Source organism: Pelophylax lessonae, assembly GCF_965119305.1.
Source record: "Pelophylax lessonae genome assembly, chromosome: 11".
Taxonomy (NCBI): Eukaryota; Metazoa; Chordata; class Amphibia; order Anura; family Ranidae; genus Pelophylax; species Pelophylax lessonae.
In genome coordinates, this window is record NC_138778.1 from 203,667,638 (window position 1) to 203,688,381 (window position 20,744).

At 45.7% G+C, this 20,744-nt stretch overlaps 1 protein-coding gene across 3 annotated transcripts in view; it reads right to left on the bottom strand.

The window, feature by feature from the left end:
* Positions 1-20,744, bottom strand: part of NKAIN4 (sodium/potassium transporting ATPase interacting 4) — a 77,223-nt gene that overhangs the window by 1,663 nt on the left and 54,816 nt on the right. For 2 of the 3 annotated variants that reach the window (XM_082271971.1, XM_082271970.1), the window contains exons 4-6: positions 16,759-16,956; positions 9,719-9,779; positions 3,853-3,937 (exon numbers count right to left, since the gene is read on the bottom strand). In XM_082271971.1, the coding sequence (XP_082128097.1) occupies positions 3,853-3,937; positions 9,719-9,779; positions 16,759-16,956 (344 nt within the window). The remainder of the gene's footprint in view (positions 1-3,852; positions 3,938-9,718; positions 9,780-16,758; positions 16,957-20,744) is intronic. The other variant, XM_082271972.1, reaches the window with a different exon arrangement.

Below are 20,744 nucleotides of genomic sequence, written 5' to 3' on the forward strand. Positions count from 1 at the left end.
TGTGTTTTTGCATGGAGACCCGATCAGAGCCAAATGGGGCTTTGATCGGGTCTTCGGCGGCCGTGCAGGCTGGTTGCCTGGGTCTCCACTCCGCTCCTTGTAATGACAGCCAACCGTCGGCTATGGATGCTGGTACCGGGGTGATGCCTCTAGCTGCAGGCATCACTCCGGTACAGCACTTTCCCAAAATATCGGCAATATCCGGGGCCGATTCCGATATAATGGGGAAAGTGCATATCGGCCCTCGATATTCGGTCGATCCCTAATTGAAATAGACAGTGGGGCAGGCCCCGCCCCCCGCTCCAAATACTGTGGCACTTCTGATTTTTGTATCGTCCTGGTATGTTGGCAAACCAATGATGTTTCTATGGGGGGCACTTGTGTGGGCTCACTCTCGAGCTGCCCTGTCTGCGTCTATTGAAATAGACAGTGGGGCTAAAGTGTCACTGTCCACCAATGAGGTCAGGGTTGGTGGTGGTGTTGGGGGAGTATTACATTTTTGGTCTTCTTTCCTTTATAGAGTAAAGCATAATAAATCCCTATCTGGTAAAAAATGATATAAAAAAATTCTGGAACAGTGTTGCATGTCACTGAAAAACAGTCTGGTAATGAAGGAGGGTGACGGGCTGGCATTTAGGTGGTTAAAGCAGATTATAGATCAAACCAAAACGTGCCAGAGCTTCACCCAGAAATGTTATACTGGGGCTGATTTACTATAGTAAATAGATTGTGCACTTTGCAAAGGGCAGTTGCTCCAGAGCTTAGTAAATAAGGGAAATCTCTGCTGACTTCCATCATCTAATCATGTGCAAGCAAAAAATGGGATTTTTGACTTACCGTAAAATGCATTTCTCTGATGTTCATTGCCAGACACAGCTCCTGATCTTCTAAACCCATTGGGTTATACTGCCCCCTACAGGAGCAGGACACTAGGCAGAAAAAAAGTCTGGCTATTCCCATGGGCAGTCCCAGGGGATATACTCCCTCTCTCTGCTATAGGTACTTTTGTTACAAGCCGTGTCAGAAGAATTACAACTCCACAGAGGGGTGGGAGCTGTGTCCATCAATGAACATCAGAGAAATGGATTTTATGATAAGTCAAAAATCCCATTTTCTCTTTCATTCATTAACGGACACAGCTCCTTCTCTTCTAAACCATTGGGACGTCCCAAAGCAGTGTTAAACATGAGGGGTGGGAACAGCGAAAAATAAACTCCCAAGGCTAACTATAGCCAACCAGGTAAACAGGAGCTCAACCAAAACAACTGGAGCTGACCTGAAAAAACCAATACACCCTCAAAGAGGAGCAGGTCCTCTAAATAGCAGCCTGCAAAAACCTTGCGGCCAAAGGAAGCATCCACAGATGCCAACACATCCACTTTTAAAGAACTTTGTGAAAGTGGGTCCCGACGACCAGGAGGCTGCCTTGCAAACCTGCGTCACTGACCCCTGATGACGGAAGGCCCAGGAGGCACTAAGCGCCTGAGTAGAGTGCGCCTTGACTGGGAAAGGAGGAACCTGACACTGGATGGAAAAGACCTGAACCACCATCCATCTGATCCATCTGAAAATGGTCGCAGAGGAAGCCGACAACCCTTTCCGAGGTCCATCTGTGAGCACAAAAAGTGAGTAACTTCCTAAAAGACTCCGTAGCTGCCAGATACACCTAATTGCCCGGACCACATCCAAGGTATGCAAGGCAATTTCCTTTGGATGTTTTGGCCTGGGACACAGGGCAGGCAACACAATGTCTTCATTCAAATGAAAATCAGAGACAACCTGAGGAAGGAACGATGAACAGAGGCGAAGAACCACCTTTTCCCTGTGAACGACAGGGTAACACTGCCAATTCCATCACCCAGAGGTGATAGCCACCAAAAAAAGGGCACCTTCTGGGACAGCATAAGCAGGGGAATCTTCTGAAGATTCTCAAAAGGAGGCTTCTGGAAGACAGAGCACCAAAGGCAGCAACAAAGATCACACTGGAGGGGTCAAGTGCCTAACTCCCTGAAGAAAAGTACGTACCAAGGAGTATGTGGCCAAGGACCACTGAAAGAAGACCGCTAAGGCCGACACCTGACCCTTGATAGTACTCAAGGCCAGTTTCTGCTCAACCCCCCCATTGAAGGAAGGTCAAGATCTGAGCCAATGAAAAAGAGTGAGGATGAACCCCAAGAGACTCACACCATGCAATGTATGGCTTCCATGTACGATGGTAGATCTTCCTAGAAGTAGATTTCCTAGCTTTTAACAGCGTTCGAATCACCGACTCAGACAAAAAATCTATCCATCCACACCTGGCGTTCAACAGCCAAGCCATCAAAGCTAGCGACTGTAAAGCAAGATGGAAGATTGGCCCTTGTGACAGCAGATCCTCCCTGAGAGGAAGCTTCCAAGAAACGTCGGCGACCAGCCGCACCAGATTGGGGTACCATGCCCAGCAAGGCCAGTCCGGGGCCACTGAGATGACTGGAATCCCTTCTGCCTCGATCCTGCGTAGAAGCTTGAGAGGAGGGAAGGCTTAAATCAGACGATACTGACCCCCCGGGGCCACCAGCGCATCTGTGGTGTCCCCCCAGAGGATCCTGTGACCGAGCCACAAACCTTTGCACCTTTCTGTTGAGCCGAGATGCCAACAGATCCACCTCGGGGATGCCCCACCGGACATACAACTGTTGCAACACCTTTGGATGAAGGAAGCACTCCCCTTCGACCAACGCCTGCCGACTGAGGTAATCCGCCTGCCAGTTTCCACCCCTGAAATGTGTAAGGCGGAGAGGGCTGCAACAAACCGTCCTGCCCACCTTAGAAATCTAGCTACCTCCAGAGCCACCAGGACACTTCTTGTGCCTGACGGGAAGGAGGGGAACCCGGGGGTCCGAACATCCCATGAAGGGGTCCACATGGTACCCAAAAACCCTCCAGGGGGAGAGGGGGACATAGCTACTTACCACACCAGGAACAGGGTGGGCACTGCGCCGGACAGGACACCACTCCATTGTAATGTGGGTGCTGTTGGCCAGAAGGAAACACTGCGACTCAGGCCAAAGCCAGTTTGTATGCGTCCTTGCGAGACGTTTAACTTGCAGGCCAGCCCCCGTCCAGTATGACTAGGTCATGGCCGACCTATTGCGGAGCTGCAGTCTGCACGCGCTCGATGGCCGGACTGGGGGGGGGACCCTAAGGATCTATATTATCCAGTTCGCCGCCCTGTCCGGCACTTGATTGTAGTTCTCACAGGAACAAAATAATAAAAGAGGAAAAAAAAATTCCATTTATAATGAAAAAATTGCCAGGACCAGAGATCCCAGTAAGGAACTAGGTCCTTACTCCTGACTAGGCAGAAAAAAACTGAGAGCCTATAGCTGAGAGTGGGAGTATACCCCCTGGGAATGCCCATAGGCATAGTCAAGCTTTTTCCTGCCTAGTGTCCCACTCCTGTAGGGGGCAGTATAACCCAATGGTTAGAATCAGGAGCTGTGTCCGTCAATAACCGAAAGAGAAATTACGTTTTTTTTTTTTTTTTCCTTGCATGTGATTGGTTATTCTTTGTACAGAAAAGCTTCACCTCAGTTACTAAGCTCTGGAGCAACTGCAACTTTGCAAAGTGCTCAGTCTATTTGCCTTTAGTAAATCAACCCCAGTGTATTTATTCTAACACATGCTGAACATTGGCTCAGAGGTGAGCCAGCTCTACAGGTGACGCCACAGCAGCCAATTATATGCCTGCATCCATCAGAATCTAACAACAAAAGGTGTGATTGGTCAGTAAAGTCCGGTTGGGTATGCATCTGATTGGCTGGCATCTTGGCAGAGACCTGGCAGACCGCAGAGTGCCGATCTTATACTTACAAATAACTCTGCTTGAACAGCGGGTGATTGGACTTTTCATTGACATGGTAGAGGGGGAATGGATCAAATCCACCAATGAAATCAACTGAAAGAAACAAAATCCCAAAATAAAAGCAACAAAAAACAATGAGACGGCATGCAGGGTGATGGAGGGGAGGAGCAGAGACATGGGAAGAATGGATGACAGACAATACAGATCACGCCCGGGGGGAAATGAAGGTTCAATGACCCCAAATAAAAAAATGATTCTTAGATATAACCTTCTGGGAAGCCGCCATCACTGTACAGTACACCAGCTGTGTTATCGGTCATTATAGACTATGGGAGGGGGGAGGGGGCTGGTCCGGGCGATGACCTTGTGTCTGTAGGACCCCCCAGTCAATGCTCAGTGGCTCAGTGGTCAGCTATTCTGCCCTGCAGAACCGGAGCGTTGGGTTTATACCCAAGCTAGGACACTATCTGCATGGAGCTCCTCCAATACTACAAAGACATGCTGGTAGGTTAAATGGCCCTCATATGTGATAGGGACCTTAGATTGTAAGCTCCTAAGGGCAGGGACTGATGTATATGTAGAGAGCTGTGTAAATTGTTGGCACTATATAAATACCAGTGATAGATATAAGATCACAGGGATCGAGTTTGCATCAAATATCTTTTGTTACCAAGCTCTTTCCAAGGAATTTACCCCCCCCCCCTCCCTTGTCTTTCATAGGCTGTGGTCCTTTAATTGCTCCCTCCCCCCAATAATCCGCTCCTCTGTGAATTCCTGTGTGGCTCCCTCTCCACCCCTTTCCCACACACTGACTGATTGTCCCCAGAATCTGGGTTAATCAAGGGACACGTGATGGCAACTATTAAAGAGCCCGGAGCTCTTCCAGCCAGAAAATAACGAGGACACATCCGGGACCTCCGATTCATCACATTCATCCATGGAAATTCTCCTTCCTAGGGGGGGCTCCGCTAATGAGACCCCCTCCCCCACATCCCCTGCTGTACATCAATAATATCTGACACTGACAGAGCTGTTGTGTTCTGTACTCCAGATATGTCTGCATTGTATGATCAGCCACACACCTAACAATCTCCTATATATTACCAATGATTGGATGGTACTACAGGAAGGGGAGCTACTTAGTTCCTGGTCAATGTAAAGGTGGCCATACACGTATTGATTTCTCATCAATTCATAGTGGCAATACATGTATTGATTTATGGTGGCCATACATGTATTGATTTGTCATTGATTCCTAGTGGCCATACATGTATTGATTTCTGATCAGTTGGTGGTGGCCATACTTGTATTGATTTCTGATCAGTTTACGGTGGCCATACATGTATTGGTTTGTCCTAAATTTATAGTGACAATACATATGATCAATTTACATATTGTATCCATACATGTATTGATTTGTCATTGATTCATGGTGGCCATACATGTATTTATTTCTGATCAGTTTATGGTGGCCATACTTGTATTGATTTCTGATCAGTTTATGGTGGCCATACTTGTATTGATTTCTGATCAGTTTATGGTGGCCATACATGTATTGATTTCTGATCAGTTTATGGTGGCCATGCTTGTATTGATTTCTGATCAGTTCTTGGTGGCCATACTAGTATTGATTTCTGATCAGTTTACGGTGACCATACATATATTTATTTGTTAATAATTTATAGTGACCATACACATATTGATTTGTGATCAATTTACTTATGGTGGCCATACTTGTATCCATTTGAGATTGATTTATGATGGCCATACATGTATCAATTTGTGATCGATTTATAGTAGCTGTACACATATTGATCTATGGTGGCCATACATGTATTGATTTATCATCAATTTATAGTGGTTATAGACATAATGATTTGTGATCGATTTACATGTGATGGCCATACATGTATTGATTTGTCATCAATTTATAGTGGCCATACATGTATTGATTTGTCATTGATTCATTGTGGCCATACATGTATTGATTTCTGATCAGTTTACGGTGGCCATACATGTACTGATTTGTCATTAATTTATAGTGACCATAAACATATTGATTTATGATCGATTTACATATGTATCATACATTTATTGATTTGTGATCAATATACTTATGGTGGCCATACTTGTATCAAATTGTGATTGATTTAGGATGATCATGCATGTATCAATTTTCTAATTGATTTATAGTGGCTGCACACATATTGATTCATGGTAGCCATACATGTATTGATTTGTCATCAATTTATAGTGGCCATAGACATATTGGTTTATGATCGATTTACATATGGTGGCCATACATGTATTAGAAACATAGAATGTGTCGGCAGATAAGAACCATTTGGCCCATCTAGTCTGCCCAATATATCTGAATCCTATGAATAGTCCCTGACCCTATCTTATATGAAGGATAGCCTTATGCCTATCCCATGCATGCTTAAACTCCTTCACTGTATTTGCAGCTACCACTTCTGCAGGAAGGTTATTCCATGCATCCACTACTCTCTCAGTAAAGTAATACTTCCTCATATTACTTTTAAACCTTTGCCCCTCTAATTTAAAACTGTGTCCTCTTGTGTTAGTTTTTCTTCTTTTAAATATGCTCTCCTCCTTTACCGAGTTGATTCCTTTTATGTATTTAAAAGTTTCTATCATATCCCCTCTGTCTCTTCTTTCTTCCAAGCTATACATGTTAAGGTCCTTTAACCTTTCCTGGTAAGTTTTTTTCCTGCAACCCATGTACTAGTTTAGTAGCTCTTCTCTGAACTCTCTCTAGAGTATCTATATCCTTCTGGAGATATGGCCTCCAGTACTGCGCACAATACTCCAAGTGAGGTCTCACCAGTGTTCTGTACAGCGGCATAAGCACTTCTCTCTTTCTACTGCTTATACCTCTCCCTATACATCCAAGCATTCTGCTGGTATTTCGTTCTGCTCTATTACATTGTCCTCCCACCTTTAAGTCTTCTGAAATAATTACTCCTAAATCCCTTTCCTCGGATACTGAGGTCAGGACTGTGTCAAATATTCTATATTCTGCCCTTGGGTTTTTACGCCCCAGGTGCATTATCTTGCACTTATCCACATTAAATTTCAGTTGCCAGAGTTCTGACCATTCTTCTAGTTTTACTAAATCCTTTTCCATTTGGCGTTTCCCTCCAGGAACATCAACCCTGTTACATATCTTTGTGTCATCAGCAAAAAGACAAACCTTACCATCGAGGCCTTTTGCAATATCACTTATGAAGATATTAAACAAAATTGGTCCCAGTACAGATCCCTGAGGTACCCCACTGGTAACCTGACCTTGTTCTGAATGTTCTCCATTGACTACAACCCTCTGTTGTCTGTCACTCAGCCACTGCCTAATCCACTCAACAATATGGGAGTCCATGCTCAATGACTGCAGTTTATTGATAAGTCTTCTTATTGATTTGTGAGCGATTGATAGTGGCCATACATAGATTGACTTGTGATCAATTTATACTGGCCATACATGTATTAATTTGTGATCAATTTATAGTGGCAACACACTTGCTTGTGATCTCTTGAAGCTAGCTAGATCGATCACAAATAAACACAAATATGGCTATCAAAAATTGATCGCAACTCAATACATGTATGGCCACTATAAATTGATCAGAAATCGATACATGAATGACCACCATAAATCATCAATTTAAAGTGACCATACTCCTATTGATTTGTGATTGACTTACATATGGTGGTCATACATGTATTGATTTGCGATCAATTTATGGTGGCCATACATGTATTGAGTTGCGCTCAATTTTTGATAGCCATATATGTATTTATTTGTGATCGATCTAGCTAGCTTCAAGAGATCACAAGCAAGTGATTCATCCTCAACTAAATTTTCAGCAACACATGCAGTACTGACTGAAAATATGATCAATCAGAAAAGATGATTTAATCGATCTAAATTATGATCGGTAGTCTGACACAAACACAGATATTCATTTGATGGATCAGAAATGATCAATAAAATGCAGCCAATTAATGTGCCAGTGTCAATCGAGTGACAGCCCAGTACACAGATCAAAATGGTCAGTGGTCTATAATTCAACTTGTTCTTTATAGTCGCATATATAATCAATTAAAGGATAATATTGATCATATGATCAGAAACAATGTATATAATTCTGACTTTCCTGCGTTCAAATCAATCGACAGCTTTCCATCCAACAGAGGGTGGGGGTGGAGGGTTTATTTTGGGGATATCGGTCTGATGGAGGATCTGTAGTTTATGATGCCTATTCAATGTGATTATTTTAGTCACATTGTGTGATGGACTGAATGATCACATGTGTGGCCACCTTGAATACACACTGAGCGGACTGCCTAGGAGGGGCATTCATAGCTGTAGGTAAATGTGATGAAGGTCAGACCGCTATTGTCCAAATAAATTGTAACGTGTGGGCACAGAGATAACATGGGGTTGGATTGTACCAGCATGACCTGTCATGTGTCTTGGCCCTCCCTATCCCATCCATAGGTCCTTTCCTGAGCGGTCAGATGGGGAGGTACCTGCCTGGCCCATTGATGTGAGATTATCACTTGCTCTTCTCATTTTTTTATCTCTCATTACCTGTATGTGAGTTGATGTGATAAACCCCTGGAGAACATTTCTCAATACCTTGTCCTTGCCTCACAAATGTAACCCACGTTTTTACCGTGCCACCCTTCCCAACCGCTCCCTTCTTAGGCTACAATGGCAGCAGCCAGGGGTGTACACATGTCAGGGCTCCAGCAGGAAATATACCCACGTTATATTAAGTGGGCACAACTGCATCCAACAGGCACAACCAACTGCCAAATGAGACCCATTTGAGTGAATAGGGGCCAGAATGCACACGGTTGTGGTGCGGTAGTGCAGCATTTAGGGGGTTAAAAAGGCGATATATCACATCCTCACCACCTCTCCAACACCTCTGAAAAGTGATCTGGAGTACTTTTCAGAGGAGCCCTTAGATTCAGTTACTTTGGACAGGTGTCCCCATTGAAGGAGTTGCCTCACCTCTTGTTCTAGTGACAATTTGCGGATTTCCCCTCATTTTCTGTTTCGGTGACAATAATCCCCAATACAAACGGGGGCACAGACAGCGATAACCCGACAGTTGTCCCCGTTATTCCTGATCTGGTGGCAACTCTAAAATGTTGGATTTCTCATCACTTTCTATCTCCATGACAATAGAGGCCAGTACTAGTAGAGGAAGAATCTTTCCAATGGGGACACAAACATTGGTAAATACCTGACAGAGGGTCTAACCCCCTCCCCATCAGAGGATTCCCCTTCTGTTCCTTTTCTGGTGACAACTGTCAAACGTTGGGTGTCCCCTTACTTTATATCCCAGTGACAATAGTCACCATCATAAACCAAGGTGATTATTAACACAGCAATAAAAACCTGACAGGGGCCCTAACTTTTCTCCGCCCCGTCCATCACTGAAGTAAAGACGCTTTAAGCCTCCTTTAGCCTATAATGGCCACAACAAGCTGCAGATAAAAATCAGGCATTTGGCGTCTGTACAGGTCTGGGGGCTTCTACAATAATAGTCATGAATGGCATTTGTATCCCTTTCACTTACAGCAACTTTCATTTTCGGTTTACCATTCCAATATAACAAAAAGAGGAAATGGCTTGATGCATAAAGGTGGCCATACACACTAGAACCTGATTGTACAATCTGCTTTAAATTTACCAAAACCTGAACAATCCATTCATATTATATCCAGTCAGGCCAACCATCACATTATATAATTGTTGGTAGAACTACAGCAGATTGTACAATCAGATTGTATAGTGTATGGCCAGTGTTTGTAGCCAGGATTTTAGAGGGGCGTACTCACAGCTGTCCTCTTCTTCTGTGAACACGCTGGTCACATAACAGGCGTACACAAAGCCAAAGAGCTGGAAAAGAATTAATGCATAGGATTAGACCATGAACATGTACAAAATACATCCTGAATAAATCCTGAATAACACCATGGAAAAAATATTTAATAATAAAATAATAACGATAATATTTAAATATGTATGTATGTGTAATATATATATATAATATCTCACAAAAGTGAGTACACCCCTCACATTTTTGTAAATATTTTATTATATCTTTCCATGTGACAACACTGAAGAAATTACACTTTGCTACAATGTAAAATAGCGAGTGTACAGCTTAGGAGGGGGTGGAAGATTTACTAGCTGGCAGTGGTACAAAGTCTGACTGGGATGGGTGCTGTTATGCTTCTGGAGCACAGCTCAGGTGGGAGATTTATGACTGTATATGTTCATTAAATTCCAAATGCAGGTAAAAAGCACCCAAGGCCTCTGCCTTTCCTGTATGAATTACAATGATAATAATATGGAGGACAGCAGGCATCCCCAGCACTCAGCTGTTTATTATGGATGATGTGTGAAGTATGCACAGCTGGATGGCAGGGGATTGGCTGAGGAATGTTCGGTATCGGGGAGACCCCCTGCGCAGTCCCAGCAGGGACATGAAAAGGTCACAGGCTGCAGGAATGGTGCGCATGGCGTAACGCAGAGAGGGGTTTGTATCGCAGCGTGACAGTAACATTCCCTGAACATTCTACATCTTACTTCTAAAAATAATCTGTGTTTTTCTGGTCTTCCCTCATCCTTCAGGGCAAACATTCCCAGCTGCTCCTCCAAATACCGGCAAGCACAGAGATCGCCAATGAGCGCAATCTGTAACTGACATCATGACTAGGAGACCGCATGAGACTCTTAAAGGGACAGTCCACCCAAAAATGATATTTTAGCTATAAGAGGAGTCTAGTGGGCAGAGTTATGAATGCCAACATGTACTGTGACATACTTGGGCAGAGCATGATCCCCTCCCTTCAGAGACTGGGCCGCAGGGCAGTATTCCAACATAATGACCCCACACACACCTCCAAAACGACCACTGCCTTGCTAAAGAAGCTGAGGGTAAAGGTGATGGATTGGCCAAGCATGTCTCCAGACCTAAACCCTATTGAACATCTGTGGGACATCCTCAAGTGGAAGGTGGAGGAGCGCAAGGTCTCTAACATCCACCAGCTCTGTGATGTCATCATGGAGGAGTGGAAGAGGACTCCAGTGGCAACCTGTGAAGCTCTGGTGAACTCCATGCCCAAGAGGGTTAAGGCAGTGCAGGAAAATAATGGTGGCTACACAAAATATTCACACCCAATTGGGCCCAATTTGGACATTTTCACTTAGGGGTGTACTTACTTTTGTTGCCAGTGGTTTAGACATTAATGGCTGTGTGTTGAGTTATTTTGAGGGGACATCAAATTTACACTGTTATACAAGCTGTACACTCACTACTTTACATTGTAGCAAAGTGTCATTTCTTCAGTGTTGTCACATGAAAAGATAGAATAAAATATTTACATAAATGTGAGGGGTGTACTCACTTTTGTGAGATACTGTATGTAAATATCAGGACTGGACGGACAGAACTACAAATCCTTTGGCAGGTAATCTATATAAGTTTTATGTATCTTTAAAGCTAAACCAACTGGGTAGATAGAAGAATATATTGTAGCCTGAAACTTACACATTTACTTGATTTAAAATAAAGAAAATGGGTTTTAAATGTTATTTTTTTTATTTTATTTTTTCTATGTAGTCATGACTGTAATAAACAAGGAAATATCTAGAAAACTTGTATTTATTCCCTGTAAGCCTCCACTTGCACAGCGTATCCTGATAATGTGTCTGTGTGCTCTGTGCCAACCTCCCTCTACAAAGCAGCGGAAGAAGATTTATCTGAAATCGGACCATTAGACAGCGGCCTTCACACACTCTTTGTTCTTTGTTTGTCAATCAGTCTGCTGAATTATTTAGAGACTAATGACCCAGAATTGTGTCTGCCAGGCTCTGGCCCCTCCCTGGGGCTCCCGGGCTTTGTGTGGCTCCCAAAGTCCTCCCACATCCTCATCTGGTGGTGGTGGGTACAATGGGCCAGGCAGAGAGCAGAGTACGGGGCTGTAACCTAACGACCAATCAGAAATCATCACACACCTGAAAAGGTAGATGGGGGTAATGCACACCGGCTAAAACTGATATTCCATAGTGGATGCTGGAGAGTAAAACCACCTGACAGGCTCTTCTGTCTCATAGGGATTTGATTAATGAGATCCTTTTGCTGAGTTCCCGGGTCTGTACACCTGCGGTGCCCATTATGAGGGGTTCTCACCATCCCTGTCCAGAGTTCCTGGGTCCGTAAACCTGCTCTACCCCTTATGAGGGGCTCCCACCATCCCTGTGCTGAGTTCCCGGGTCTGTACACCTGCGGTGCCCATTATGAGGGGTTCTCACCATCCCTGTCCAGAGTTCCTGGGTCCGTAAACCTGCTGTACCCCTTATGAGGGGCTCCCACCATCCCTGTGCTGATTTCCCGGGTCTGTACACCTGCTGTGCCCATTATGAGGGGTTCTCACCATCCCTGTCCCGAGTTCCTGGGTCCGTAAACCTGCTGTACCCCTTATGAGGGGCTCCCACCATCCCTGTGCTGAGTTCCCGGGTCTGTACACCTGCTGTGCCCATTATGAGGGGTTCCCACCATCCCTGTGCTGAATTCCCAGGTCCGTAAACCTGCTGTGTCTAATATGAGGGGTTCCCACCATCCCCAAGCTGAGTTTCCAGGTCCGTAAACCTGCTGTGCCCATTATGAGGGGTTCCCACCATCCCTGTGCTGAGTTCCCGGGTCTGTACCCCTGCTGTGCCCATTATGAGGGGTTCCCACCATCCCTGTACTGAATTCCCAGGTCCGTAAACCTGCTTTGCCTAATAGGAGTGGTTCCCACCATCCCTGTGCTGAGTTCCCAGCGCTGTACACATGCTGTGCCCATTATGTGGGGTTCCCACCATCCCCGTGCTGAGTCCCTGGGTCTGTACACCTGCTGTGCCCATTATGTGGGGTTCCCACCATCCCTGTGCTGAGTCCCTGAGTCTGTACTCCTGCTGTTCCCATTATGAGGGGTTAATTTTGTTTATTGGAAATTCTTACAAACAATCAACTTATATACAATAAAACCATAATAAATAAATTATAAATAACATATTTACAAAATAATTGAATATAACTATACAAAACAAGAACATAATAAATAAACCAAATTGCACACAGCATAAACCCTACGAGAGAGCCAGACTAAGAAACTTCACCATGTATGGAGCCTTTAATCAAAAATTATATTTTATGACTGATTTTCAGCTGATAACATTATTGGTTGCCACTTTTAACGGATAATTGAGGCAGCCGTTTCTTAGCCTGACTACTCTCTCCCCCTGGAGAACCAGTGCGCTTCAGTGCACCCTGCGACTCATCATCCATAGAAGACGCTGTACTCAACAAGTCCCATTCATCCTCATCATCTGACAGGACCCCAAACTTATTTGTCAAAGGCAAAACCTCAGGACTGTGGGTAGCTGAACACTTTTTTTTCCTTCTTTTGCCCTTCTTTCTTTTCTCCTCCAACCATTCCACATCCCCCTTGGACAAATTGGAAATAACAGTTTCCCCACTCTCACCCTCCCCTTCACCCCCACTCTCCCTTACCTTATCTACCACCAGGCCAGCCTCTTCACCATTCTCCCCACTCCTCTGCACCCCATGGTCCCTAATAGAAGCCCTGCAATGTCTAGGGGAGGGGACTGGCACTGTACTTGATGCCCCTGCCTCAGCACCTCTTGCCGCCTCTGCAATTTTGGAAGACATAGACACAGAAGGATTGGACACATTCTTAGTAACCGATACCTTACATACAGACTGGGAAGACACTGACACACTGGGAATCGGCACAGACTGGGGCACCACAGACTGAGAAGACACTGACACACTGGGCATTGGCACAGACTGGGGCACCACAGACTGGGAAGACACTGACACACTGGGCATTGGCACAGACTGGGGCACCACAGACTGGGAAGACACTGACACACTGGGTATTGGTACAGTCTCGGAGGGAATCGCAGGCACCCTAGCTGCTGAGCTCTGAGCATCCTCCATGTCCAGACGGAAGAACTCTCTCATGAGCTCAGGCTGGTTGTGCATTGCCTCAGGACACTGGCTATAAGGATGCCCAACTGCATTGCACAAGTTACACCTTATAATATTGCAATCTTTTGCCAAATGCCCTAAATCCTGACACAGAGAGCATTTCATTACTGGACAGGAGGATGCAAAGTGCCCTTTATCCCCACACTTATTGCACAGCTTTGGCTGGCCTGGATAGAATATGGTCAGTCTGTCCCTCCCCAGGAAAGCTGAGGATGGCAGATGCTGGATGACATTATCCATGACTCTTAGTTTTAGCTGCACAGACCATCCCCCCGTCCATATTCCTCGATCATCCATAATTTTGTGTAAGGGGCTCAGGATGTCTCCATATCTCCTCAGCCATACAGATAAATCCCCTTGCGGTATGGACTCATTGCGCACAAGAATTGTCACCATTTTAATGAGTGGCTGACGTGACACAACTTTGGGGATGAGCCCTTTCCAGTCCGGCAGGCTCCTACACACATGCTCATATTTCTCCCAAAATATGTCCAAAGACTCCGGACGGACAAAGGACAAATCATACTCATAGGAGCCGGTCGGACTGATCAGGGCAAAGATATCTGCAGGTTTAAAGCCCATCTGCAGAATCTTATCAACCACAGCTCTCCTATATGGGGGAATACCTTCGCCTTCCCATCTGAGCTGTACCACATTCCTCCTTTTAAATAATGAGGAAGATAAAACATTTCCATGCTCCTTCCCTGCTTGCACCCCCCTCCCAAACCCTTCAGCAGCACCAGCATAGGTTTTCCTCCCAGAAACACCAGCAATTACAGCATTGTCTTTAGACCCAACCACACCTGATGACAAGGAGCCTGAATCAACCCTTGCAGTCTTTGGAGCAGCAGAGACAAGACCCACCCCCTGCTCTGAGCACTCAGCTGCTTTCCTGGGTTCAATCACAGCCTTGTCTACTGCAGACTCCAAAAAAGTTATAGTACTACTGCTCCCAGCATCTCCTCCACCATGCTCAGGAACAGCCACTGTATTTGGTCCAGGCAAAGCCTCTGCAATGTCCGTGGTGCACCTCTCTGCAGACTCTTCAACCAGAAACACACAGTTTTTTCCAATTTTCTCACCACTTGCATTTAAAAGTGGAATTTTTTCAGCAGGTGTATCAGGTTGCACTGCATGCTGCACATTGTCTATGGGTGTGGGCTGACAGCCCATAGCACTACAACCCTCAGCAAGCATATTGTCATTAATAAAGTTCACATCACCACTTTGCACACACACTGTACCTGCTTGCTGTGTTACCTCTGCAGTGTCATGGTTGATGGCGGGATCAAACTCCCTCCTGGTTGTTGCAGGCTTAATGGTGAATTTTCCTCTCTCCACAGGTCTCTCTTTCATAGGGCGAGGAACGGTATCCATCTCCTCATCTGGGGAATCTGCAGAAAAATGGAACTTTCTTCCATCCAGAGGGGATTCCAGCTCAGCGACGAACTCCAACATGCCAGTACCCCCCTCAACCTCCTGCTCAGATGTTCCACATTGCTGCTGCAGAGGGAGGGAGACAGAGGCCTCCACCATTGGGGGCTCAGCAGATGTGTGAGGTGTCGAAGAGCTGGGCTCATCCTCCGGGCCCACTTTCTCACTCTCTGCTGACTCTGTCAGTACCTGAATCTCTTCACTGGCTGGGTCACTCTCCATGCTGGAAACGGCTCCTCTCCTCATACGGCTGAAACGCTCCTCATTCCTGTATTTCTCCTTAAGTGCTTCACAGCTTTCCTTCAGAGAGCTCACCAACTCTTTCTGCTTCCTCAAAGCTTGCTCCAAGTCCTTCAATTCAGGCCTCAGAGCCGGTCTCTTCTTGCTGTACAGTTTGGCACAATACAACTTTTTCTTTTTAAATTCTACTTTCAAAGTTGCCAATTTCTCCTCCTCTTTCTCAATCCGCCTCAGCTTTTCAACAGTCCTCCGTCTAAAGGTAGGCAGGGATTCACCCCTCCTTGGGCCGAGCTCCATGTCTTCCATAGTCTCAGGCCTATCCAGGGGGCCCCCGCCAGGGTCCTCCCCAGGATCCAGCATCCTTCCTGGGGCAGAGAAGCAACTCTAGCCCCTGGCTTCTGGAAGCACACGAGCTAAGGAACCAGCAACCTCACACCTCGCTGTCAGGGAGTGGAATGGCAGTTTCCCACCATCCCTGTGCTGAGTTCCTGGGTCTGTACACCTGCTGTGCCAATTATGAGGAGTTCCCACCATCCCTGTGCTAAGTTCCTGGGTCTGTACACCTGCTGTGCCAATTATGAGGAGTTCCCACCATCCCTGTGCTAAGTTCCTGGGTCTGTACACCTGCTGTGCCAATTATGAGGAGTTCCCACCATCCCTGTGCTAAGTTCCTGGGTCTGTACACCTGCTGTGCCAATTATGAGGGGTTCCCACCATCCCCAAGCTGAGTTCCCAGAATCCCGGGTCTGTACACCTGCTGTGCCCATTATGAGGGGTTCTCACCATCCCTGTGCTACGTTCCTGGGTCTGTACACCTGCTGTGCCAATTATGAGGGGTTCCCACCATCCCCAAGCTGAGTTCCCAGAATCCCGGGTCTGTACACCTGCTGTACCCATTATGAGGGGTTCCCACCATCCCTGTGCTGAGTTCCCGGGTCTGTACATCTGCTGTGCTCATTATTATTGATGAGGGAAGACTCAGGAACTGATGCATCATGTGACCACAGAGCTAGGGGTATTGTTTATATGGGAGGTCGGGGTACAGCTAGATTTCAGCGAATGCTTATAGTTGCCTCCACATGCAATGTCTCCGCAGTCTCCAATGAGCACAGCTCCAGAGAACATGAAGCTTGGACTTACCGCCAGCAGGATCTGGGTGGCGCTGTGTAACACTTCGATATACTGGTACTCTATGGCACATCCCACCACCGATACGTAAGAGTGGCTCTCCAGGCCGACCATGCCAGCTACAGGGGCCTCCTTCCTGACACAGCCGGGTCCATGTTCACTCCACCATGACTGGTGCTGAGACACGCGGAACGTCAGAAAGTCACTGTCCTGTGTGTGAGAAACCACAACCGCCATTAATCAATGCACAGATCACACAGATTAACAACCCTCCAAACTCTTAGCTTAAGGCAAGGGTTCTCATTGATGGTGGGGGAAGAGCCACGGTTGAATGGAATTAGATGGTGAGCAATGGCTAATCTGTGTCTGGAAGCTGAGCAGTTGAAGGAAATAGACAATTTCCTGTAGCAGTGCAGTGGGGCCCCATTCTGTATCATTAGGTCTACAGGGTGTAGGAATGAGAGGTCATACTTACCTTCTTCCTGGCTCCAGCAGGATTCCTCCATCAATGCAACGGGTCAAGTGCTGCTGCTTCTCTAGGGAGCTCTCAGCCGAGGTCACATGCTCGCCTCCTCCAGGTAAAATGCAGGGATAATAGCCCTGCATTGTACTTGATGATACAGAGGGACCACCCACCGTCTGGAGCACCAGGAAGAATAAGACAGAGCTGAAGCTGGCTGGAATGGGGTATCAGGGTAAGTAATATAGCCTTTCCCTCAACCCTTAGAAATAACAAGCAGCACCGAGGAGACCTCAATGCAAGAGAATGTTTTTATTTTTACAGTTTCAGAGTTCACCTTGGCTCCATTCAAACTTGTACGACTTCAAAGCCCAGCAACTTTGGATGGGTGCGACTTGGATGTGACTTGTTGTCCCTCTGCAAAGTTGAACTCACTGTTGCATGTAAAACATTCAGGTACGTCTTTCATGCAACTTTGGAGGGTTATGCCACGTACACACTCAACGATTATCGGCCGACCGATCGTCCGACTTTTGTCCAGAGTGTTGTTGTGTTGGTTGGAATGTGCTCTAGACTGCACACAAATTTTCTCGGCCAACAAAAATCTACTTCAGAAGTGATGTCATGTGATGGTTTGCTTTCCGTGTGTTTTTTCTTCTCTGAGCATGCCCAGTCTTGCTCATCAGATTTTTGCCTGCCGAAATCTGTACTGACTGCACGAAAATCGGCCGTTGTGTTGACGACCAACAAAAATTTTATAGCCTGCACACCAGATTTTTTTCGGGTGAAAAGTCGGAGTCGGTTGTCGGAATCATCATACTAACAAGCCGAAAATCGGCCGATCGGACGTTGGCCGAAAATTCCCGGCCAATAATCGATGCGTGTGTACGAGGCATTAGGCTCCATTCACGCTTGTGCGACTTGCCAGGCGACTTTGATCATCAAAGTTACATGACAAGGCGCACCCCATGTTTTCCAATGAGTGCCGTTCATATCTATGCGACTTAACTTCAAAGTAGTTTATGCACTACTGTGGTCTGACTTTCATGTGACTTGAATTCCATAGACAGACAATGTTAATCCATAAAAGTTGCATGAAAGTCACACCTAAATGTTTTACATGCAACAGTTGTGCAACAGATCTCCATTATCGGTGGTCAAAGTCAAAGTTACATCCAATTCGTATCCAAAGTTGCGTCAAAGTTGCACTTGTACAAGTGTCAATGGAGCCCAAGGCCCCTTTCACACCAGCGGACTGATTAGGTCCGCCTGTCGTTTTTCAGGCAGGCCCGATCGGGCCACCCATTGTCTTCTATGGGGCAGTGGATGTCAGCGGGTCGGATCAAATGACAATCAGATGGAAAGGAACATGCAGTCCGTTTCCATCAGATAGCTCTTTAGAGGAGAGTGGGCTTCGTCCTTGTCCACTCTGCATAGCGAAGCAGACACAGACCTGTCATCTGCCTGCTCAGTGGTGATCAGCGGAGAGATCCCCCGCTGAGAAGGTGGATTCCACTCTCGAACGGATCCACCACGTGTGAAAGGGGCATTAAAGATTGTAAAGGTAAATAAAAACAAAAACAAAAACCAAAAAAAAAAAAACTCTCTATACTTACCTGTTCTGTGCAATGGAGTTGCCCCGCTGGCGTTCCTGGCCCCTCCTCTCTCTCCAGTGCCCCAATGGGAAGCCGCTTCACATGGAGGCACTTGTGCGCGCTCGTTTCTGAGCCCCGCTGCTTCATCCATTGACCGCCCCCTGCTCCCTCATCACTGGCTTTGATTGACTGCACTGGGAGCCAATGTCTCCCGGTACCCCAGAAAGGCCAGCGAGACCTGGAAGTGAGGAGAATGAAGAGCTGCAGACGTGCATGGTGCTAGATTGAATGAGGGCTTTAGGTAAGTAAATGGGGAATGCATTAAGGTAAAACATGTTCAGGCTTTAGAGCAACTTTCACATTGAAATCTATGGCCCTCAATTTGCATGAAAGTTGGACCAAAGTAGTGCATGAACTACTTTGACGTCGCTGCGACTCTAGGTCACACATATTTAAACGGTTATCATTGGAAAACATGGGGTACGACTTCTCATTTGACTTTGATGTCCAAAGTCACATGACAAGTCACACAAGTGTGAATAGGATGTAAGACAGATGTAAGACAGATTCTGACAGGGTGACAACACAGGAGACAATTGGGAGACAGAGGCTGAGCATAGTCACCCTATACCAGGAAGTGCCTGAACAAGGACCATCATGAAAGAATTGCCAGGGGTTATTTTATTGAAAGATGCAGATTAAAATAAAAAAAAAAAACTATAGAAAATGACATTAACCTGTTAAAGCTTCTATGGGATTGTGATTTACAACTTTGTTAAAGAATGTCATTGCAAGGGAGAAAACAGATAGACAGGGAGTGGGGAATGTCGGCAGATGGGGCCCCTTGTGGAGGAGGAGGCAGGATACAGCTCGGTATGCCATATACATGTATATAGAACAGGTGATGACATGTACAGTGGGGGAAATAATTATTTGATCCCCTGCAGATTGTGTAAGTTTAACCACTTAGAAATAAATGAAGGGTCTATAATTTTTATCATAGGTGTATTTTAAATGATAGAGACAGAAGATCAACCAAAAATCCAGAAAAAAACACATAAAACAAATGCTATCAATTAAGTTTCAGTTCAGTGAGTAAAATAAGTATTTGAACAACAAGCAAAACATGACTTAGTACTTAGTGGAGAAACCCTTGTTTGGAAGCACAGAGGTAAGATGTTTCTTGTAGTTGGTGACCAGGTTTGAACACATCTCAGGAGGGATTTTGGTCCATTCTTCTTTACAGATCTTCTCTAAATCCTTAAGGCTTCTTGGATGTCCCTTGGCAAGTCGAAGGTTCAGCTGCCTTCATAAATTTTCTATAGGATTAAGGTCTGGAGACTGGCTAGGCCACTCCATGACCTTAATGTGCTTCTTCTTAAGCCACTCCTTTGCTACCTTGGCGGTATGTTTTGGGTCATTGTCATGCTGAAAGACCCATCCATGACCCATCTTCAGTGCTCTGGCTGAGGGAAGAAGGTTCTCATCCCCTCAATGTGGCTAAGTCGGTCTGTACCTTTAGCAGAGAAACAGTCCCATAGCATCATGTTTCCAACTTCATGCTTGACTGTAGGGATGGTGTTCTTAGGGTCATTTCTTCCTCCATACATGGCAAATCCCCCTCCTCAAGAAGGCACATGTACAGTCATGCCAATGAACATCTAACTGATTCAGAGAAGGATTGGGAGAAAGTGCTGTGGTCAGAAGAGACCGAAATTGAGCTCTTTGGCATTAACTCGACTCGCCGTGTTTGGAGGAAGAAAAACACTAACTATGACCCTAAGAACTCCATCCCTACAGTCAAGCATGGAGGTGGAAACATTATGCTTTGGAACTGTTTCTCTGCTAAAGATACAGGCCAAATTTGCTGCACTGAGGAGCCAATAGATGGGGTCTTGTATTGTAAAATCTTAGATAAGAACCTTCTTCCCTCAGCCAGAACA